Source organism: Lithobates pipiens, unplaced genomic scaffold, assembly GCF_037356315.1.
Source record: "Lithobates pipiens isolate NorthernLeopardFrog02 unplaced genomic scaffold, aLitPip1_a1.2 Scaffold_8, whole genome shotgun sequence".
NCBI classification, from domain to species: domain Eukaryota; kingdom Metazoa; phylum Chordata; class Amphibia; order Anura; family Ranidae; genus Lithobates; species Lithobates pipiens.
In genome coordinates this window covers 381703971-381726640 of record NW_027507903.1, presented here as the reverse complement: position 1 = coordinate 381726640, position 22670 = coordinate 381703971, and the positions used below count along the sequence as shown (strand labels likewise).

Here is a 22670-nt window from a genome sequence, read left to right as displayed (position 1 = left end):
GCCGGCTGGCTTCATTTTTTTCTATGTGATTTTAAGATGCTTAAAATGTAAGTGTAAACTCTTTAAATTGATCTATTAAATTGGGTTGTAGACCGTATTACGCTATGGTCTACTTTATATCTTTTTTTTGGGCCGATTATTAATGTACTACCTATGGCGTTGTGGATATATGGTAATTTGCCTGAGAATCTATCAGCTTTTATCATCCCGGGATCTCCTGCTGAGCAAAAGGCCTGGCCTGGGCTGGGCTAAAGCCATATGTTTATTCCTGTGGTATCCAGCTGAGGGTATATCAACTTGTATGCAGAATCCTGATCACTACTTTTTAGAGGCCCTGAGGTAGGTTATGCCATAATGTTTTAGTATGCACAGCATATTAGCACATTAGGGTACACTTTTCTGTCAGACTGAGCCCTCCAGCGCTGCGCTGTGATCAATCCAGTGGGTCCCGGGCATTTCCATCTTCACCTGGTCTTCCTTCTAGGTTCTGTGCCTTCGGGGCACTTTCCTTGGCCGGGCTGCATTGCTGTCACTCCCACGCATGCTCATGCGCATCCTCTCTCACCTCTCCTCCTTTACCCTTCACACCTCCCTTTCTCTTATCCTCCCTTCTCTCTATTCATTTTCATTTGTTATAACAAATTGTTAGCATATTTTTTATAAAAAGCCCTACCAAAATCCTCAGCACCAGGCCCATGATGTTCTTAATCTGGCCCTGATCTTGCTGAATGGCCACTTAACTGAGTGTTTGGGCTCATTAAAGCCTCCTCAGTTTGTGCATGCTTTTTCCTGTCCATTTATTGTCGGAAAAGCCTTTTTTGTATCTGTGAAGATCTCCCAGATAAATGTTATTTTTCTCCTAAACGTTTTTTTTATCCTATGGTGGTTGAAATTTACGGTATACTAGCTATTAACACAGTATATCCTCTGTGAATAATAGCTGTTTTCGGCAGACAATACTCTAATGCTTAGGCATCCAACGAATAAAGTTGGAATTCTTGTTAAAAAAACAACCCAAAAAAACCCCAACAATTTTCTCTTTCGTTCATTGACGGACACAGCTCCTTTAAATCTTGACCGTAGGGTTATCACGCCACCTTCAGGAGAGGACTAGGCAGAACATGTAACACATGTAAAAACAGTAGAAGTGCATAATTCCGCCCAGGGGGCGGTCCCTCTGGCTATAACCCCTCAGCCTGCTTCCATTATTTTTTCTGTCTAGTGAAGAAGGACCTAGGCTCCTGTTTTTTGGGGGGATTTTTTCTGCAAATTTTGATCCTGTGATCTACTATCAATAGCCGGCTGGGTGAAAGGCTTGATAATGTAGATCCTTGTAATCTCCCCAGCCTGGCCATTGAGTGTGAGTAGGCCCTAGCTACGCGCTTGGTTCGGCCACGACATGCTCCTGCTCTAGGAGAGGGTGATGAGCTATATGCTCCGAGGCACACATATGACCGGGCTACTGTTGTCTGTGTCACAGTGTGCCGTGGCCAGCAGCCACCCCGTACTGCTCAGGCGATGGAACGCGTCCAGCTATTCCGACCGGATGAGTAAGTACAGCTCTCCCTGTCTCTCACTCTCCCTTTTCTCTCTCCCTATCTCTTTTTCCCCTCCTTCCCCTGTGGGGGCCGCTGCATGACTGGGCATGAGGTGCAGTGTATGCAGCTGGGCTGGGGGTGCCCTGTACCTTGGCAGGGGCTGCGCTGGCCGTTTGGGTTGGTGGGTTGTTTTTTCTGCCTCTTTTTTCTCTGTGTTGCTGTCAGAAACCATGAACCAGATCGAGACAGAAGTACAATTAAATCACACTTGTTTATTAATGAAAAATAAAAAGGTAAATAGAGTAAGTGCAGTCAAAGCATAGCCAGAGTCCAGTAACCGGATCGAGTATTCAGCCAGTCCAGAGTTCAAGAAGCAGATTGGGTAATCACCCAGGCCACAAGTCGGGGATCCAAGTGGAGCAACAGCAAGCAGGATAAGGAGCCAGAAGGGATGTCAGCCAGCCAGTCTTTAAACAAACAGGAGATGGTTTCTTGTGATGTGACCAAGGCGAAGGCAGAGATGAAGTGAGCGGGACAGCTTTAAGTAGGCAGGTCAGACTAGCAGGATCAGGAACAGCTGGTAACTGTGGAGAAAGATGAGAGTTGGCAATTAGCCAACAGCTGAGCAGCCAGCCCAGAGAAGGAAGGGCTAAGCCAGCCCTGACAGTTGCAGAGCATGGCTGTCAGCCATTTCCTAGACGTTCGATGGCAGAATGGCAGGCGGCCATTTTCTTGCAGCCTCAGAGCGGTTTTACCTCCCGGTGCTGGGTCATTTCACCTCAGAACAGCGCTGTTTTTCTCTTTGGGCACCTGTGACTAGACACAGAACCCAGCGGTCAGCGGAGGCACGGCGCAGCACTCGGTCAGGGTGGCGAGTCCTGCGGTGGAGCCCCTCAGTCTGAGCAGCTAGGAGGGAGGGATTGTGTACGTTGTCCTAAGTCCCCAAGTGTGACAGACGAGGTGGGTCAGTATGGCGTCAGAAGCTGGCACCTCTTCCTCAGACAGCTCCCATAACACATCTCACATCTGTCCTCCCGTAACCTCTGAAGTCCCTTTTTCACGTGCCTTCTTAGTACCAGACCCACTACCGCTAGCCTGGTAGTTGGTATTGCATGGGCCGCTGAGGCCACTGCCACCCAGGCTGGGGTCTGCCCTCCGCCATCCCCAGCTGTCCCACACACTGTGTGTGCCCATGGGGTGGCCCCTGTTCTGACGTTTCAGAGGATGCAGACCAGGACTGTTCGGACAGTGAGGATGATTCCGTGTCCAGGTCAGCACAGGAAAAAGTGCGAGTAGGAGCACTTATCACCGCTGTGCGGGATAACCTGAAGATACAGGTTTCCTCAGGATCTTCTGCTGAGGTGTCGATCCCTTTTGGGTCCCGTAAGCTGTCAATCTACGTATGGGCTAGCTGGTTGTACAGTCTATCAATTGACTTGAGTAAAACCAGCCTCTCAGGTTTTTCCCAAAACAATTAGTGTTGCTAGCTATGGTTAGCAACACTGATCATTAAATTGTGTGGGTAGGGAAGGCTCCCCACTGGCAGAACACAAGAACACTGTGGGATTGATTGCCCCATCCACAGGTCAGCAGAGAGAAGGTGTGTGGGGTCAGGCTGGGGAGAGAGATCTCAGCAGGGGATGGAAGTGAGGTGGTTATGGAGGGATATCAATCAGCGGGTGGGGGGAGTAACTGGGAGTGATATCTTTTGGAGTAGGGTCTGTCATCTGCAGGTTGGGAAATGGTCACCTGTGATATAAGTTGAAGGGAGGTAGTTAACATGGGAAGTGGCTGGGAAGTGATCTGGTTGGTGGTGAGTGTGAAATGAATGATGTGTTTCAAGTGTCTTTCACATTTGCAATAATGCTTACTGCCCTCTGAAAAGTAATCTATGGTGGTTTTCTTTTCCACCAGTGGTATAGCAGCAGCTGACAGGCGTTCATGAGGTGTTACTGCCACCTCATTTATTTTTTTACATTGCTGAATGGTAGTTTTACATCGGAATATGCTGCTACCATTTTACAAGCGTGCACAATTTTAAAGCGTGACATGTTAAGTATCTATTAACTTTCATAACTGTACTAAAAAATTGTGCTAACTTTAGGGTTTTCTTTTTAATTCACGAAACAGTTTATTTCCAAAAAAAAACACATTCGAAAAATTGCTGCGTAAATACCATGTGACAAAAAGTTGCAATGACCACAGTTTTATTCCCTAGGGTGTCTGCTAAAACATATATATTTCATGTTTGGGGGTTCTGATTTATTTGCAAAAAAATGATTTACATGTAGGAGAGTGTTGGCCTGGGTGGTAAAGGGCTAATTGCCATAATATACAAATAATTTTATATATTTTTATAGGTAATTAAGGAACTGTGAGCTCATATTCTGTCTGCTAGAGTGTGCCAGCTTGTATTAAAACTGTCCGCTCTGTATGTAGCTTCTGACAAGCTGCACAAGGAGCCCCGTATCTTCAGAACCATAGGTCCTAGGAGACCCAACTTTTGACCAGTGGTGGGGTAAGTTCTCAGCTAATCAATCAGATATGGGTTATGTAAGGCAGACGCCAGAAGTCCCAACAGGTGGGAACTCTCCATATGTCCCTTGGATTCTCAAGATCTGACTGTATTGGCAGGACAACCAGGGAACGTAGGTCTACGAATATGGAACCTTGATACGGTGGCAAGCAAAGATTTAGTAGCCTCTCTCTATAAGAAAAATGTGGGGATAGGGGTTAGACTAAAATATTTCTTGGTTTTCTTTCTGCCTTAGGTTCTTCAGATAAGACTGGGGTTCATACAATGTGATGTTTCCTCATTTGTTGAGCCATTGGACATATCGTCAGAGTTCTTTATTCCCATTCATTGTCGAGTCTTTTTGACTCCGGGGCTTTGTAGTGCGGTGACAATTTAGCAGACCATTATCATCTTCATTATTGGTCCAACTTTTTTCTCTTTGGCCCGTCTTTTTTTGTTTTTGGGCAGAGCCAAAAAAGAGAAAAATGTCCTATAGATACTAAAAATAAACGTGAGTATTCAAGTGCTGGGATGTAAGCCTATTATGCTAAGTTTGTAAATGTATTTTTTGATATATTCATTGCTTCTTATGTATTCAACAATGTTATTTTATGGATTTTTCTTGTTGTAATGTCTTTGTTTTTTTGTATTTGTAATAAAACTTATTCTTTTATATATATTTAGTAAATTTTTATCTATGTTGCTTTAAAAATCCCAACTAAATTTGAGGTTTGGGCAATTGTATTCACTATTCAGGGATGATGGCAATAACATGCAACAGCACATGAGTCTAATAAATATCTTTAATAAGTCTTCAGCTACCTAACTACCAAATTCGTTGAGGCTCTCTAAGACTCTTGAAGCTTGATCCTTTTTTTTTTTTTGGGGCAAATGGGCCTATCTTAAGGTAAGGGGCCTGGAGCTGCAGCTCCAATAGCCCCTATGTTAATCCGACCCTGAGCAAGATGTTGAAACCAGCTGGTTCTCCCACAGAAGAAGAGTCATCCACGGTCCCCTGAGGGGATTAGTCTTCTTCCGCCCCTAGTTCCCAGGTTTGAGGGTCCTAGGCAATGAAAGTGAACCTGTGCGATTAGGTTTTTTTTTTTTTTTTTTTTTTTTAAAGCCCATCATGGCTGAGGGAAAAAAGAACTCTTGGAAAAATACACAAGGGCTGCAGTGTTGAAAGCAAATGTTAACAATTCATGCCCCTGATGCTCAGTCTAACCAGTCATTCCTTCTCAGGGGAGGATGCCATCTGTAGAGATGAGTAGGGTTACCAGAGCTAGAAGGGGACTCCCTTAGCTCTATTTCTGGTGATGTTTTAACCCCCCTTCTGACCTTAGCCCAATGCACAAAGCAGAGGTACCATCAGAAGAAATCACATGCACTGCTTGAGCAATAGTTCGGCTTCAACACCGCTATTAAGGCTCAGGCTGATGCAGCGGTAAATGTGTCCGAGGAAAAAACCTGTGTCGCCAAATTTTAAATGGCACTTTGCTCTTGTGTCCCTCCAGTCTTATAAAATACACATGGTGGCTCTTAATAACAAACCCTCCAGCGCTGGACGTCAGAGGACGCCAATGACGCGCTAAACCCTGCCCCCCACATCATCTACAGCCCTCCCTTTCATTCAAAGAGCCTTTTTCACTTGTGAGTGGCAGGGGCTCTCGATCCTGTGGGATCCCTGGGAGGAAGGAAACATGGCGGGGGGGGGGGGTGTTACATTTGCGACTTTCTTTTTACAAAAAATTTAATTTGCAGCGCTTCCTTCTCCAAGAAGAGGGGAAGAAAATTTGGCATGGGGGGCATCAGTGGGGAGAGAATCCCCACAGACTTACCGGAGGTCTGCCGCTCGGCCAGAGAAAGAAGCATCTGCCTCAAAACACAACGTGGCTCTGATAATAATTAATCAAGAATTGCCAATTTAGTAAGATATTTCTCTCACACAGCATGGGGATATGTAGAATTACACCCCACAAATTCAGCTACTCCTGAGTATGGTGATACCATGTGTCATATAGAAAAAAAAGAAAAAACGTGAACACCCATATCTCCCAAAACTGTTCATTTTATTTAATAAAGATACCAGCGGATGTGTCCATTTACACCCGCCTACCTTAAATCTGTTTGAAAGAAGAAAAGTAAGAAAAGAAAAAAAACACTACACGGGAAGGGGTCCATCCTCCTCTGTCTAGGTGGATCAGCTTGGAGGGCAGTTGGGTGTAAAATGGACTCTGTAGACAATCAGTGGATACAGACCGGTCATTTGCATGCTCTGGCCTAAAACTTGCTTGCGGTCCGCCCCAGGCACCTAGTATATGACCTGACACCTCCGGGTCTCAAGTGTGCGCATGCTGCTGGCGCCCAAGTTTTGCTGTGACTGGACACAGTGGGAGCCAACCAGTGGGTCTGGCAGGGGGGCTGTCCTCCTGTCAGAACAGCTCCAAGGTCATTTCAAATGAAGTGCCAAAAACTTAAAGCAACTTTCTCCAAAAGGGAAAAGCAGACAAACCTGGACCTGGAAATATGGGGATAAGCATCCTAAATACTGTATCTATGCAGAACAGAAAATCTGACTAGGAAGGGAAGAGTTTACTGAATAAAGAGCCTTGATTCTGAATTTCTGAGGCTATACAATAGTCTCAAGTAGGGATGCACTGAAATTTTGGCCGCCGAAACATATCGGCCAAAAATGCCCTTTTTGGCAAATTGCAGAAAGAGAAAAATGGCCGATAATGGAGCCGAAAATGGGGCGTGGCCTGGGTAGGGGGCGGGCTCCGCCCCTGGTGCCGCCCATCATGAAAAGCTATATCATGCTATAGTGCAGGAGAGCCGCCTCCACCACCTGTTTGATCACAGCGCGGGAACATCACAGCTTTCATTTCAATAGCTGTGTGTTCCCGGCTGCGCGCCGTCACGTACAGCCCCTCCCCCTTGTCCGGGCATTGATACACAGATCACCTGCAGGATTGGACGGATGATCTGTCTATCAAAGTGCCCAGACAAGGGGGAGGGGCTGCACGTGATGGAGCGTGTCCGGGAACACACAGCTATTGAACTGAAAGCTGTGATGTTCCCGGCGCTGTGATCAAACAGGTGGTGGAGGTGGCTCTCTTCTCTTCTCTGGCTGGCTGCAACGGGGGGACACTCTGGCTGGCTGCAACGGGGGGACACTGGTGAGGCTGCATTGTATCAATTGTGTTATGTATCATTGTATCTCCTGTACCACGTCCCCAGTCTCTGACCATCTCCTGTACCACGTCCCCAGTCTCTGACCATCTCCTGTACCACGTCCCCAGTCTCTGACCATCTCCTGTACCACGTCCCCAGTCTCCGGCCATCTCCTGTACCACGTCCCCAGCCTCCGGCCATCTCCTGTACCACGGCCCCAGCCTCCGGCCATCTCCTGTACCATGGCCCCAGCCTCCGGCCATCTCCTGTACCATGGCCCCAGTCTCTGACCATCTCCTGTACCATGTCCCCAGTCTCTGACCATCTCCTGTACCATGTCCACAGTCTCTGACCATCTCCTGTACCATGTCCACAGTCTCTGACCATCTCCTGTATAAAAAAAATATTTTTTTAAATATGTTTCAGTATCGGTTTTCGGCCTAGTGTATTTTTCATTTTCGGTATCGGTTTCGGCACCAAAAAACCAATTCGGTGCACCCCTAGTCTGAGTCTTGAGATCCAAAATAGATAAATTCACTCCTTTTTGGGAACTAAATAAATTTGAATAGAAACCCCTAAACCTTTCCAGAGATGGAACCGGGACTAATAAAGTGGTTCTAAAAGCAAAAGATTTTCAAACCTATTGCATTTTCTGCGTTAAGGTAAAAAAACCTTCCAATGTCTGACTCCTCTCCCCACCACCTCCCCAAACACTTACCTGACACCACTATTAATACAGGGCCCTGCTGTCTTCGCTCTTCCTGCATTCACTGAGAGCAGTGGGAGCCATTGGCTCCTGCTGCTGTCAGTTAAATCCTGTGAGGGGGAGCAGGAGGCAATCCAAGCAATGCTGTGTATGTCTATGGACATGCACAGCCCAGCTCTGGAATGCATCCACATGAGTGTCACAATAGCAAGTGGCTTGATATGGAGCACTCGGAGAAGAGGAGAGAGAGCGAACATTGCAGAGGGGGGCTCCAGAAGAGGAGGTGGAGGGGCCGCTCTGTGCAATGCCTTTGCAAAGAGCAGGTAAATTATACTATGCTTATTTTTTAACTGTAGCTTTACAATCACTTTGAGCCCTGAGACATGCTTTGGCTTGCCTGACCAAGGTCCTCTAAATGCTGTGGAAAAACCAGGATTGGTTCAAATGAACAGTTCTGGAAGTAACTGAACTGTATTGTTTCCTTCTCTCACCCATTCATCTGCTATGTGTGCCTGCGAGATAGCTGAGGGCTGAGAAAAAAAAAAAAAACATGTTCATAGGCAGATGTAAACCTTCATGCTAAGGGTGGAGGTGGTTGGATGGAAAGGGGGTCCTCCATCTACCTTGTTTGTGTGCTGGCTGAATGAAGTAAAACAAAAAAAATAAATAAAAAAGTCAGTCTATGACTAGCTTTAGAAACATTGGTAGTAGTAGGTAATTTGGGCAATGACCTGGTGGCCTGTCCTAATATTTGTGTCAGGAAAAGACACAAAGTATAGCTGTGGGGACCACAGCACCACTAGATAGAACACCTGGGTTTCCATGTGGGATATTCATAATAAGCTAAGTGGGTGCACGATATGTAGGGGGGGGGGGGGTTCTAAATCACTGCTGAAGGTGGGGAGTGTGCCATGGTGTTTTCAAGATCTAGTAGTTTTTTTTGCCAACTAATGAATCCCTCCCACTGTCCTCAACTCCACAACAGAGGGACCAATTGATCTGTAGTCCAAAATAGGAGGTAGGAGAGCTAGATTAATTTCTTGAGAGAAAATAGGTAAGCTCTGAATTTTATTTCATAAGAAACAGGCATTTCTTGTACTTTTTGAAGAGACAGAAATATTTTCATGTTGTAAAGCACTGCCCAAACAGTTGGTGCTATATAAATCCTGTATAATAATTTTTAGTGGTATCTTTACCAGCCCAAAAAAAGCAAATAAAAAAAAAGGTGATAGAAGAATATAATTCTGGACGACAGCATTATATTTTAGACTGCTTTCCGTTTAATGTTTTTGTCATACAGAAAGGACTAATGCATCTTGAGAGCAATGACTTGAGGGAAAAAAATTCAGTCCCTGCAGACTAGTTTAGTCAGCATTCTTCAATGCAAAGGCATTACTGTTTACATATAAAAACATAGCGCTTGAATCTAGGTCTCCAAGAAAAGAAAAAAAATTACCGTAATTAAGTGGGTCAGTAAATCCTAGCAAAAAAGCATACTTACGGAATTGATCTTTCATACAGCCATTTCTCATGCTTAGAATGCAAGCTTTCCAAGTACTCAAGCTCAATTCCCTGCTCTTCTTCCCGACCTCGAGAATGCAACCTTGTCATACATTTCTGCAAGATAAAATGTTAGATTTTGTAAGTGGCTTATAAATAAATGTATATCTATCCTATGATAAGGAGTTGTTCGTCTCAAGCTGCTGATATACACAATGCAAATATGGGCATTATTCTACTCACATTTGGTTTCCTACAAAAAAAAAAAAAAAAAAAGAAGAAGCCAGATGACAATACACAGCTGTCTGAAGAGGATTCAGCATCGCCTGCTGACAGCCTGCACCAATTCCCCATGGACCTGGTGAGTCCTCTCCCTATAGATTGACAAAATGCTGGCCAAGTTCCGCAGCATGGTTAGGGATGAAATCACTGCGGCCTCCCGCAAGCTCTCCTCATACATGGTGAGGGGCCTTAAAGAGATAGGCCACTACACTAACGCTAGAACAACGTATGGGCCTGGCCACTACAGTGCTGGAGGGTCACGAGGAAGAGGTAGACAAAATGTCAGCTGAGATTGAATCCCTAAATGACAAATTGGAAGATGCAGAAAATAGGGCCCACAGGGAAAATCTCCATAACCACTGTATTCCAGAAGCTATTCGTGACCTCCAAGGCACAGCTACCGCCTTTTTCCAGAAACTGGCCCCAGAGATCCCATTGGACAGGTTGGAGTTCGATCGTATTTATCCCTCCCTGACCCCTAAGCCCTCTGACGGTCATGATTAAACTTCACTATTACCATACTAAAGAGAAACTTTTACAGGCTGCCAGGGAACAGCAAGACCTCGCCTTTCAAGGTAACCCCCTATTGCTGTTCGCTGGTCTCTCGCCGGTCACAATCGCCAGACGGCGGGGCCTCAAAACCTATCTCCAAATTCTGCAAACCCAGGGGATCAAGTACAGATGGGGATTCCCATTTAAGCTATCCTTCACCTGGGTCGCTAATTCCATGCCACCTCCCCATCTGACCTAAGACGCCACTTTCAAGAATTACAACTGGGCCTATCATCGCCACCAACAGATGCAACATCCTCCTCTTCCAGACCTGCAACCTCTTGGCCCCATCGCCAGCCTTTCTAAACTTCCCAATGCTCACAGTGCTGCGGGACCTGCAGGTCCAGCGTTTGCACAAATCAAATAAAGGCTGAAGCCGCTTCCGCTGTGTCTTTGTAGGGCCGCGTCTTCCTTGCTGCCTGGCCCCCTACCAGAACCGATGAACCTGGTTTAACTGTCAATTTTGTGCCCTGAACATTACGGTACGTTTTGAAATAGTTTCCCTGCCATACTTGTACCCTGCTCTGTATCTTGTGCCAGAAATGGAGGTAACCAACCCGCCATAGGCCGCCCCACTTGAGATGGCGGTCAGGGATGTTGACTTCCTCACCCATGCTCTGAGCAGAGGCATGGATTTCAGATGTCTTCCCCACCCTTTCCCACACAGCTATAGCCATGATAGCCGGAGTTTGTTAGTTGAACTGCCCCCCACTTTTTTTTTTTTTTTATGTTCTAATTTTTACAATTGACTCCAGGACTATCATAAAATAAAAGGGATAATGTACTCCTCAAAGGGATATCCTTCACTGGCTGAGCAAATTGGTTGTGGTCTTTGTTCCTGCTCCAGGATTCTCCACTCCTGCCGGTAGATTTGGAAAACTTATGGGTCAGGTAGTGTCAGGCTGGTACGATCGGCCGCCCAGAGATGAGCCTTAGGCCGTTGTTTTCAGGTCCCCGGCACTTATACCTTTAATTGTTCCATAAGTTTTAAGTTAAGCAATACTGTTTAAGCTGATTCTTGATGACTGTTATTAGTTTTCTAGATTCTGTGGTAAAGACTGTTTAGTTGAATGTATTATTTTTGTAACAGGCCGGTGGTTCCGACAGACCACTGCTCCCCCCATGAGTTGGCACTTGGCTAAGATGGCTGTCTTGGCCAATGTCCCACCCCACCGTGGACCTCACAGTCCATGAATTGTTGCATTTAAGTTCTTATTGCTTACTCTACACCAAGTTCTCGTCGATACATTTAAGTCGTATGTCATGTTTTCTTTCCCCCTCTCTCACGCTCTTTTCTCCACTCTCCCCCCTCCCTCAGTCCCTGGGGTGTGCGAGCGGAACATTTAGTAGCAGCACACCTCTGATCCCATGACCCTCCACTGGTTGTCCCTGAATGTTCAGGGCATGAACTCTCCTCAGAAACGGGTAAAAGTATTTAAATATCTCAAACAAAAAATAGACATTGCCCCTATCTTGACAGTTTTCACACTCTGCCAAGTAAACCCCCTGGGTCATGAACTACTCTCTACTCTTTCAAAGAGATCCTTAATGACATTCATAAGACTTCTGTGGAATATTTTAAAAACTTAATGCAGGGCCAGTTTCTTCCCCGGTCACTGTGGGAGGCTTACAAGGCTGTCCTTCGGGGCCACGTCATCCGCCTTGCATCTAGACGCAAAAGAGAATAAGCAAAGGTCCGCCGTGACGTGGAACAACTACTGAAGGCCTTATCAGCGACCTTTAAACAATCCCCTACCCCGGTCAACTGCAGACTCTTAGACAAAGTCCGCACAGATCTAGACTTATGCTTGACTGACGAAGCGGAACACACCCTATGCAGGGCCCGACAAAAGTGGTACGCTAATGCCAATAAACCCATTGTAATGCTATCCAACAGACTGCACACCTCTACCCCAAAATTTGCTCCCATTGCTTTGCGCACCCGCCACAACATCCTTTACGGGCAACCCCCAGCGGGTTCTGGATGAATTCAGACTTAAAAAACTTTATTAGGCCCCCGACAACTCCTCCACCCAAGGTCTTGATGCCTTCCTGGCTAAACTATCTTTACCCTCTCTATCCGAATCCCACACATCCCTTATGGACTGGGACATACAAGTCTCGGGAAGTCCTTCAGTGCGTTAAGGAGTTGAAGGTGGGTAAAAGACCGGGCCCAAATGGGCTTCACAGCACTTTACAGAAGACGTCATAGCCCCCTACCTGAAAACTATGTACAACTCAGTTAAAGAAGGTCATCCCTTCACAACAAACCTGCTAACATCGTAATGATCCTCAAACCTGACAAGGACCATTCCTCCTGGGCCAACTTCAGGCCGATCGCTTTAATCAATATAGACATGAAAATCTTGACTAAGATCTTGGCCAACCAACTCAACTCCTTTCTCCCATGTCTAATAAAGGATTTTTGTCCCTTTGTCCCAAGGAGACAACGCTATCCGACGTCTCCTTCAAACACAACATATCATCCACAATAGGTCCTTAGAATCAATGTTCCTTAGAAACAATGTTCCTGTCATAGGACATCAATAAGGTTTTCGTTTTGCCCTGGCCTTACCTAATACAGGTGCTAAACCACTTTGGGTTTGGCACATCCCTCATGAGCTGGGTTTCAGCTATTTATGACGCCCCCCCTCCCCCAGGCTAAAGTGAAATACTGTGGATTTTAGTCGCCCATCTTCCCTATTAAAAGGGGAACCTGCCAGGGTTGCCTACTTTCCCCGCTTCTACTGTATTTATCTTGGCACTGGAACCCTTGGCAGAGGTCATCCGATCACATCTGGATATATCAGGGGTGGAAATAGCGAGTACCTCTCACAAACAGGCCTTGTTGGCGGACACTGGCACACCCTAAGGCAAGAAGTGTACTCCCTATATAACCCCTCCCACTACTGGGAGTCCTCAGTTTTGTAGCCAAGCAATACAAGTGTATACCAAGAAGGGAGTGTCCTCTGATGTACATCAAAGAAAAGGATTTTACAGGTAAGCAGTTTTAAAAATCCTGTTTTCTTTTCTTACATCAGGGGACACAGAGCCATAGTACTTAATATGTGGGATGTCCCATAGCAATGGCAACTGAAAAGAGTGAGAGACAACAAAAAAAAAGGAGGCGGCCAGAGGACTCATAATGCAGCCTGCAGTACACTACACCCAAAGGCAATATCCTCATGACCTTTAACATTGATTTGATAAAATGAATTGAAGATCAAGTTGCAGCCTTACAGATCTGAGCCAGAGGCCTGATGATGCACTGCCCAAGGAGGCACTAATCGCCCTGGTTGAGTGTGCTTTAATATGAAATGGAGGAATTTTCTTCTTCAAGTCATAAGCCTGAATAATGACTTGACAAATCCATTTTGAAATGGTAGATTTTGATGCTGCCTGTCCCCTTTTTGGACCTTCTGGCAGCACAAATAAACAACTGTTTTGCGAACCTGAGCAGTCACCTTTAAATAGACTTTGATTGCTCTTACTACATCAAGGGAATGTAGTGCCTTTTCTTCCCTAGATAGAGGCTCTGGGAAGAAAGGAAGAATAATATCTTGGTTTAAATGAAAAACAGCCACCACCTTTGGTAGGAAATCAGGATGAGGACTTAAAACCATCCTTACGCATGATCAAATATGGCTCTTTACAAGACATATTAGTTCCGATAATCTTTCCGATTGCCATTTCTTCTGCTAGAAGTGTATCTTTCTAGTCAAAAGAACCAAGGGAATTTCTCGTAAAGGTTCAAAAGGCTGATTCTGCAAAACCGATCAGACAAAATTTAAATCCCAAGCATTTAGGAGGTGGCTTGATAGGGGGATTAATCCGTATTACCCCCTAAAGAAAGCTATGCACCAGAGAGTGGGAAGCAATAGGTCGTTGAAAAAATGACAAGGCTGAGATCTGGCCCTTGAGTACTCAAGGTCCGCTTAATTTCTAATCCCATTTTCAGGAAATCAAGGATCTTACCCATGACATATTTCCTGGGGTGCCAACCCCTGGATCCACAACAAGAAACATATGCTTTCCAGACTCTATAGTAAATTATTCTGGAGGCTGGCTTCCTGGCATTAATCAAGGTAGACACTACCGAAGGAGACAACCCACGATCCTTTAGAATGTGGATCTCAATAGCCAAACTGTTAAATTTAGCGCCTGTAAGGTAGGATGGAATACCGGACCTTGTACGAGAAGGTCTGGCCATAATGGCAGAGTCCAAGGGACTCTTACCGCCATCTTTAGGATTTCGGCAAACCAAGATCTTCCGGGCCATGCTCGGGCAACTAGAATTACTTCCTTTCGTTCCTGCTTGATCCTGCGAAGAAGACGTGGAAGTAGCAGAACTGGAGGAACCGCATAAATCTGTGAAAACTGATCCCATGGGAGTGTTCTGCACGCTAGCGGATCCCTCGTTCAACACAAAGTTGTCGACTTTGTTATTGAATCTGGATGCAAACAGGTCAATGTCCGGAATACCCCATTTCTGACATATCGCTAGGAAGATGTCGGGGTAAAGAGACCATTCCCCCGTAAATTATTGTTGGCAACTCAAGTAGTCCGCCTGCCTATTCTCTATTCCTGCAATGAAAATTGCCGATATGCAAGGAATGTTGTATTCTGCCCAAGCTAGAACATGATTTAGCTCTTTTTTGGCTGCACGACTTCTCGTGCCCCCTGGTGATTGATGTAAGCTACAGCCGTGGCCTTGTCAGACTGAATTCTGACAGGACAATCCCGTAGTCTGACCGTCCAAGACTCTAGGGCCAGACATACTGCCCGAATCTCCAAAATGTTGATCGGCAAGGTCCTCTCTAACTTGGACTATCTCCATGGACAGAATCTTCTTCCAGGACTGCTCCCCAGCCTAGAAGGCTGGCATCTGTTGTCACCACTTTCCAGGAAACTGGTAGAAAGGTTTTTCCCTTTTGGAGGTTGCTGTATATCAACCATCAATTTAGGCTCTGACATACGTCGGGAGCCAAGTGTATTGGAAAGTCCAAGACCTGAATCTTTTTGTTCCAGGCCGACAGGATGGTGCTTTAAAGCAGTTCTGAGTGAAACTGCGCGTAAGGGACGGCCTTGAAGGAGGCCACCATTTTCCCCAACAATTTCATGCGCAGCCGAATGGAAGGATTTTTCTTTGTTTTGACAAGTTGAATTAGTCCTATAATGGAACGGATTCTTGTCTGGGGTAAGAATACCTTTATCTGTATGGTATCTATGACCAGCCCCAGGTACTGTAATCTCCTTCATGGATTTAGGGAGGATTTTTCTAGGTTGAGTAACCAACCTAGAGATTCCAGGGAGTTTGCAGCTGTGACCAGACTCTGGTTTAGACCGGAAACCGAATGATCTATTAAATTAGATTGTCTAAATAGGCTAGGACCATTATGCCTTGAATTCTTAATCTGGCACCTTAATGTAAGGTGTCAGAATCTTTGAGAACACCCGTGGTGCTGTGGCTAGACCGAATGGAAGGGCCACAAACTGAAAAAGATGATTTTCTATTTCGAAGTGCAGAAATTTTTTGGTGAGCGGGAGCGGCACGTGGAGATATGCATCTTTTTTTTTTTAATATCTCTTTATTCGTTTTTTTACATATCCATTATACAATTCACCATTTACATTGATCACACTCTTATGAGCTTCCATAAAATCCATTCATAGTCATTTCCTCAAATGCTACAAAATTATACATATGCATTTATACATTCATATCCCTCTTACCCCTTTTTTCTTCCCCCTTTTGGTGTGGCTTGCCCCATCTCCATGCCGTTTTATCCTGATGCAGTTATGGAATTTTCTATCCAACTTGCCCATACTCTCTCATATTTCTCTCTATGTCCTCTACTCCAATATGTTTCCCTATATAGTGGTAGATTACCATTTACTAAATTTTTCCACTGTTTTAACTTGGGGCTTCTGCCTTCTTCCAATTCAACACTATTGTTTTTCTAGCATAAAAAAAAGCAACAGACCCACCTGTATTCTCCTTCCTATAGGGGTGATATTCCCTACTAGTCCCAATTGGCAGATTGATTTAAAGAGACTGATGTTGCTATAATAATTACTCTCAAAACTTCCCTCCAGAATATCACTATCTTTGGATAAGACCAGAATATGTGGATGAAATTTCCTGGGGTACCTGCACATCTCCAACAGTTTTGAGAGTGTGTTGGAAATATTTTGTATAATTTGTATGGCGTATACTAACTTCTATGTATTTTAAATTGTATTCATTTATCTTGCAGATACACTAGTAATTGGAGTGGATATCTCCGCATCTCCTCCCAGTTTTTATCTGCTAATGTTGGCACATCTCTTATCCAGCTTTCACATAGCTTGCTTAGATCTGAAAATGTAGTTTTGGATAAGTAGCTATATAAAATAGAAATTTGCTTTTTTTTTGGCCTTTTTCCTTACCATTTGCTCTAATTCTGTTTCTATCAATTGTGGGATCCTCTCCGGGAACTGAGCCAATAAAGCATGGACCAACTGCATGTATCTAAAAGTGTAGGTCCCAGGTATATTCCAACATTTTCTTATTTCGGCAAATTAAATAATTCTCCCTTTGGGTACAACTCGTGATTGTTTTTTTTTTTCTTGAAAAAGGTTTATTTGGTTTTACACAGAAAAGGTTACAAAACATAACTGTACAGTAAATAAGCATACAGATACAAATACCTGTGTAATGAGTACAAAACAGCAGACGGCATACATGCCATAGGTTTTGGGATGAATGGACCCAAGTGGATCTCAGTAGCCTATACAATCCGAGTATACCAGATAAATGGTTAAAGTCAGTAGCCCTTGGGTACATAACCTCGAGAGTGGAGAAAGGACGGGGTAACAAAGTCTTGATGAGAAATGCACAGCTTAGGGGCCGGAATGTCAAGGTGGCCTAAAGGCCGCAGGGTCTCCATGAGAATGCAGTTTGAGCCTACCCAGAGATCCAGCAAGGTTGCTTTGGAGATACCAAGCCGTGAAAACGAAATGGTTGCATGGCCGCTTGGATGTCGGAGTGATTTAACGTGGCCTCCATATATTTGCGCCATCGCGCAAAGAAGCGGTGTGTAGGTCGAGGATTCCTGGTGATGGTATCCAGCCTTTTCATGTAGAAAAGTGATTTGATAGCCTTTTGCACCGCTGGTAATGTAGGCGGATTCTTGGATATCCAAGATTGCATAATCGTTCTACGAGCAACAAGAAGGGCCAGTTGTGCCCAGTGAGAAACAGAGGTCCGATTTCCGTCTCCCGTTGGGGGCGTTTGAGGTGCGTAGCTAAATAAACAAAGCATAACATCCTTCGAAATCCGTTGTTTAGAAATAGAGCCAACATAGGTATTTACTGCGTCCCAGTATCTTTCTATGGCAGGGCATTCCCACAGGTGATGGATTAAAGTGGGGTGAGGCGTAGAGTACCATGGGAATATTTTCAAGTTCATATTACTTTTATCATTGTAGATGGGGTAGTAGGCCCTGTGAATTATCCTAAATTGTGTTTCACGCCATGTTTCGGAAAGTGTGAGTTAACGTATTTGCCAGTATCCATCCATAATTTTAGCAGGGAGAGTTTCATCCCCTAGGAGGGTCGTCCATTTCTGGAAAGGCGTGAGATGGTATTTGTCTGATTGGTGCTGGATGAGGTAAGAATAGAGGTTAGTAATTGAGTAGTCTCCTGAGTTCAACACAATGTCGATGAAGGACTGCTGGAAAGGGTCCGTCTGGGGACCGTATTGCGAGCTTAATTGGTTAGCTGGCTATAGTAGAAAACATGGGTCGTGATAGTGAAAATTCCTGAGACAAGGCCTCAAATTACTTAAACTTACGATGGCCAGCTTGATATAAAGCTTTCATGGACATGAGAACTTTAAGTTTCCATTGTGAGTATATTGCATGTAAAGTGGACGGGATGAACATAGGGTTCCCTTGGATGGGTAGAAAACTCGAGATGGTAGTTGGTAGTCCCAGTAGTTTGCGGATTTCCCTCCATGCAATGTTGGTGTCTCTGATAAGCAAATTCGATTTTACATGGGGTGGCAGAGCATGCAGGTTGGAGTGAAGGATTGCTGCCAACGTGTATGGGGAAGCCATGGCCCCTTCCAGATGTACGTTACAATAGCCATAGTTGCCCGAAAGCCAGTCCAGACCCTGTCTTAATAAACATGCAAGGTTATAAAAACGCACGTTGGGCACACCAGCACCCCCCTCGGTCTTTGGGAGGCATAATTTAGGCAAAGCTATGCGCGCTCTCTTCCGTGACCATAAAAAGGCAGACAGTGCCTTGTATAACTTCTGGATATCTGCATGTTTCAGCAGGAGGGGTATGGTCTGCATGGGGTACAATAGTCTGGCAAAGGATATTTTAAATAAATGGCATCTCCCAAAGAGCGAAATAGGCAGGGTCGTCCATAGGTCTAATTGCTGTACAATCAGACAAAAGCGGGGGGTAATTAAGCCCATATAATGAGGCTGGTTCACGACCTATGTGTACCCCTAGGTACGTGATATGGCGTTTGGCTATTGCAAATGGGGACCGGTGTATCCATTTGTGATCCATTCTGGGATTCAAAGATAAAATCTCACTTTTGTCAAAGTTTATTCAGAAACCCGAGCAGCTTTAAAAGGTTCCAAAGATTTCCTTTAACTTGGCAAAGTCGGACATGGGGTCAGTGGTAAACAACAATATGTCGTCCGCAAACAATGCGGAGCGCAGAGTCTGCGGTCCTATTGGTAAGCCACTGATCCCATCCCGTGAATTAAGCAGCCTGGAGAGGGGTTCAATCGCCAGGTTGAATAATAAGGGCGAGAGTGGGCACCCCTGCCTAGTACCTTTAGTTAGGGGTATTGATTCTGACATAAAATCAGGGGTGACCAAGCTAGCTGTGGGAGACATACAGCTGTTGAAGATATTGTAGAAAGGGGCCTAGAAAACCAAACTGTGCTAACACTCTAAATAGCCAAGGTAAACTCACATTATCGAAGGCTTTTTCTGCGTCTAAGGATATTATTGCTACATCTTGAGTGGGGTGGGTTTTGGCATAGTAAAGGGCCAGGAGTACTTTACGTATATTAAGTGTAGCCGAGCGGCCAGTGTGAGTTTTTTAATCCCAAATCTAGTCCATGCCCTGGATCTTGGATTGAATCCAAATGTGGCAACTCTGGATTTCTCCATAATGGAGTGTTTGGGGATAAATCCCCTCTCAAATGGTCCTCTTTTGCCATGGCTGCTCTCCATATTTTTACTGTCGTAATCATCGAGGGAGTCAGATCTGACCTATATTTTAATCCACGGAACGGCAATGACTGCAGTGCCTCCCACGACTGGACCACTGCGGCCTCTACCATCGTGGCAGAGTCAAATCCATCCAGATTCAGCCATCACCCTATCATCACCAACTGTGTAGCCATATAATAATATTTATAAAGGTCTGGGAAAGCCAATCCCCCTGTACCGCCGGACACATAAGTACGCTTAGTTTAATTTTAGCCATTTTGCCTTTCCATATAAATGTAGAAAACATACCGTGTAGCTGTGTAAAAAACTTCTTAGGCAACCACTGCGGAGAATTTCTAAATAAATACAGAAATTTAGGAAGAATCTTCATCTTTACTAAATTTATATGTCCCAACAGTGACAGGGGCAATGCCTTCCAGATCTTTAAGTTTTTCTTACACTCCTGTATTACTGGATCTAAATTGAGTATTTTAAAGTCTTTGACTTGACGAGATATTATGCCTAGATACTTAAATTCTGATACCCATTTTAACGGTAGATCTGGGGTGCTGTGTCTTGTGCCCCTTTGTCAATAGAGAATAACAAAGACATATCCCAATTCACTTTAAGCCCTGTAAACATTGAAAAAATATTCAGTAGTTCTAGAGCTCCTTTCAAAGAAGGACCTGCATTTCTCAAAAACAGCAACATATCATCAGCATACAGGGCTACCCTCTCCTCCAGCCCATCAATCCAAAGTCCCTGAATATTCGGTGAGGTCCTAGGAGCCTCTGCCACTGGCTCTATTGCAATCGCAAAGCATACCGGAGAGAGAGAGGGCAGCCCTGCCTCGTGCCTCTATGCTGCTGAAATGGGGACGAGGGCCTTCCTCCCAATTTTACAGATGACATGGGTTTTTTATATATTGTTTGTATCCATTTAATAAATATCAATGGAAATCCCATCCTAAGTATTTCCCAAAGAAAAGGCCATTCGACTGTATCGAAGGCCTTCTCTATGTTCAGAGAGGCCACTGTTCTAGATCCCTCATATACGTGGTGGGTATGTATGTTTGTATGTAATCTACGTAGATTAACATCTGTCGTTCTCTCTGGCACGAATCTTCTCTGATCCCAATCTATGATATTCTTTAATAAAGGTTGTAATCTCAATGTTAATATTTAGTCAGTATTTTTAGATCTATATTTAATAAAGCTATCAGCCTGTATGAAGAACATAGTTTTGGGTGTCTCATTTGTATAGTAAGGTTATATGTGTAATTTTGGAGCTAGTAAAGTTCCATATTTCTTATAAAATTCCAGAGGAATTCCATCTGGGCCTGGTGCTTTCTTCCCTGGGAATGTTTTTATGACCTTTATGATCTCCTCACCTGTAATCTCTCTCCCTATCAGACAACCACCCAAGGGCTACCCGGTCCAGAGGGTCTGCCATAGCCGTCGGGCGGAAGTTGGAGTGGAGAGAAGAGGCATACAACCGACTATAGTACTCTCTAAAGGTCTCTAAAATCTCCTCAGGTTCTTTTACTCTTTCTGTAGTGTTTTGATTTCTGATATAGTTCTAGTTTGATATTCTTGTTGCGCTAATCTTGCTAGAAATCTCCCACCTTTATCTCCTTGCTCAAAAATATTTTGTCTGTTTTTATGTAGTTCCAACCTGGTTATTTCTTCCATATGTAAATGGAGGTCTCTTTGTGCAGCCATCATTTGCTCAAAATTTACAACACTGGAGTCTTGACCAGATTTCTCCTTTTTTATTTCTATCTGTTATGGCAATTCCTGTAACCTAACCTTGTTTTTTTTATTAACAGCAGCCATATTTGAGATGTATTGTCCCTGTATAATTTATACACTTTAAAGTGGAAGTAAACCCTTCTATCATTTTCAGTCAAGGAAGCTGCCATCTTGGCCTCTAATGATTCTTCAACTGCCATAATGCTGCACATGTGAACAGTTATGACACCAGCCATTTGGATGGTTTGAAAGTTTGGTTGAGAGCACAACCAATGTGAAAGTTAGCATTTCCGGCATGCCGGGAACGTAAGTGTTTTTTGAAACTGGGTTTACTACCGCTTTAAACTAGGGGTGCACCGAATGGGTTTTTTGGTGTTGAAACGGATACCGAAAATGAAAAATACACTAGGCCGAAAATCGAAACCGATACTGAAAATGACTGTTTTTAAAAAATATTTTTATACAGGAGATGGTCAGAGACTGGGGACGTGGTACAGGAGATGGTCAGAGACTGGGGACGTGGTACAAGAGATGGTCAGAGACTGGGGACGTGGTACAGGACATGGTCAGAGACTGGGGACGTGGTACAGGAGATGGTCAGAGACTGGGGACGTGGTACAGGAGATCAATGCAGCCTCACCAGTGCCCATCATATGCAGCCTGCCAGTGCCCATAAGCCTACCAGTGCCCATCATTTGCAGCCTGCCTGGGCCTCACCAGTGCAGAGCAGCCTACCAGTGCATACCTCCCAACTTTTGAAGGTGAGAATGAGGGACATTTAGGCTGGATTCAAACCGCAGCGGTTACGAGAACTGGATGTGATTCGCACCGCACTGCAGTGCAAATCACATCCGATCTCTGTGCGATGCGAGTTCAGCCATATAGATAGTATGGCTGAATTCGCATCGCGCACGGCCCAAACTCGCACAGGACCCTTTTTTTGGTCCGCAGCAGAATCGGATCGCATTGACAAGCAAGGAAAGAGAAGAAAAGTGCTGGTGTGAGGAGTTCAGTGTGCAGTGATGGGGAAGATTACCGTACTTCATTTACCTTCTACAAAGCACATTCCGGTCATTCAGAGGCACTGGGCAGTAGTACTCAGACAGGAGAGGATCACATGGCACGGCACAGGGACAGAAGCAAGGATGGGGTCAGCTGTCAGAATCCTCCCACATGCAGGGACGTCTATCACACAGGGTTGAGTGATGGGAGCAAGCTCCACAGTCTGTGCCTCCGATCAATCTGTATACTGGCCACACGTAACATATTGTGCAGGAGAAACTCAGAGCGAGAGGTCAGGAGGTGGAGCTGGGAGGGAAAGCCGCTCTGCACAGTTTCCCCCACAGAGCACGGTATCACTCCAAAACGATACCCCACCCCCATTTTTGGCACCATTATCGGCAAGAATTTGATTTCGGCAAATTGACGAAAAG

The 22670-nt window shown here is 44.8% G+C and overlaps 1 protein-coding gene across 3 annotated transcripts in view; it reads right to left on the bottom strand.

Annotated features, from left to right (window-relative positions):
* The window catches only part of LOC143964150 (deoxycytidine kinase 2-like), a 321867-nt gene that overhangs the window by 104333 nt on the left and 194864 nt on the right, over positions 1 to 22670 (bottom strand). For 2 of the 3 annotated variants that reach the window (XM_077473842.1, XM_077473843.1), the window contains exon 5: positions 9432 to 9547. In XM_077473842.1, coding sequence (XP_077329968.1) covers positions 9432 to 9547 — 116 coding nt within the window. Of the gene's footprint in view, positions 1 to 1790; positions 2123 to 9431; positions 9548 to 22670 lie in introns of those variants that run through there. The other variant, XM_077473844.1, reaches the window with a different exon arrangement.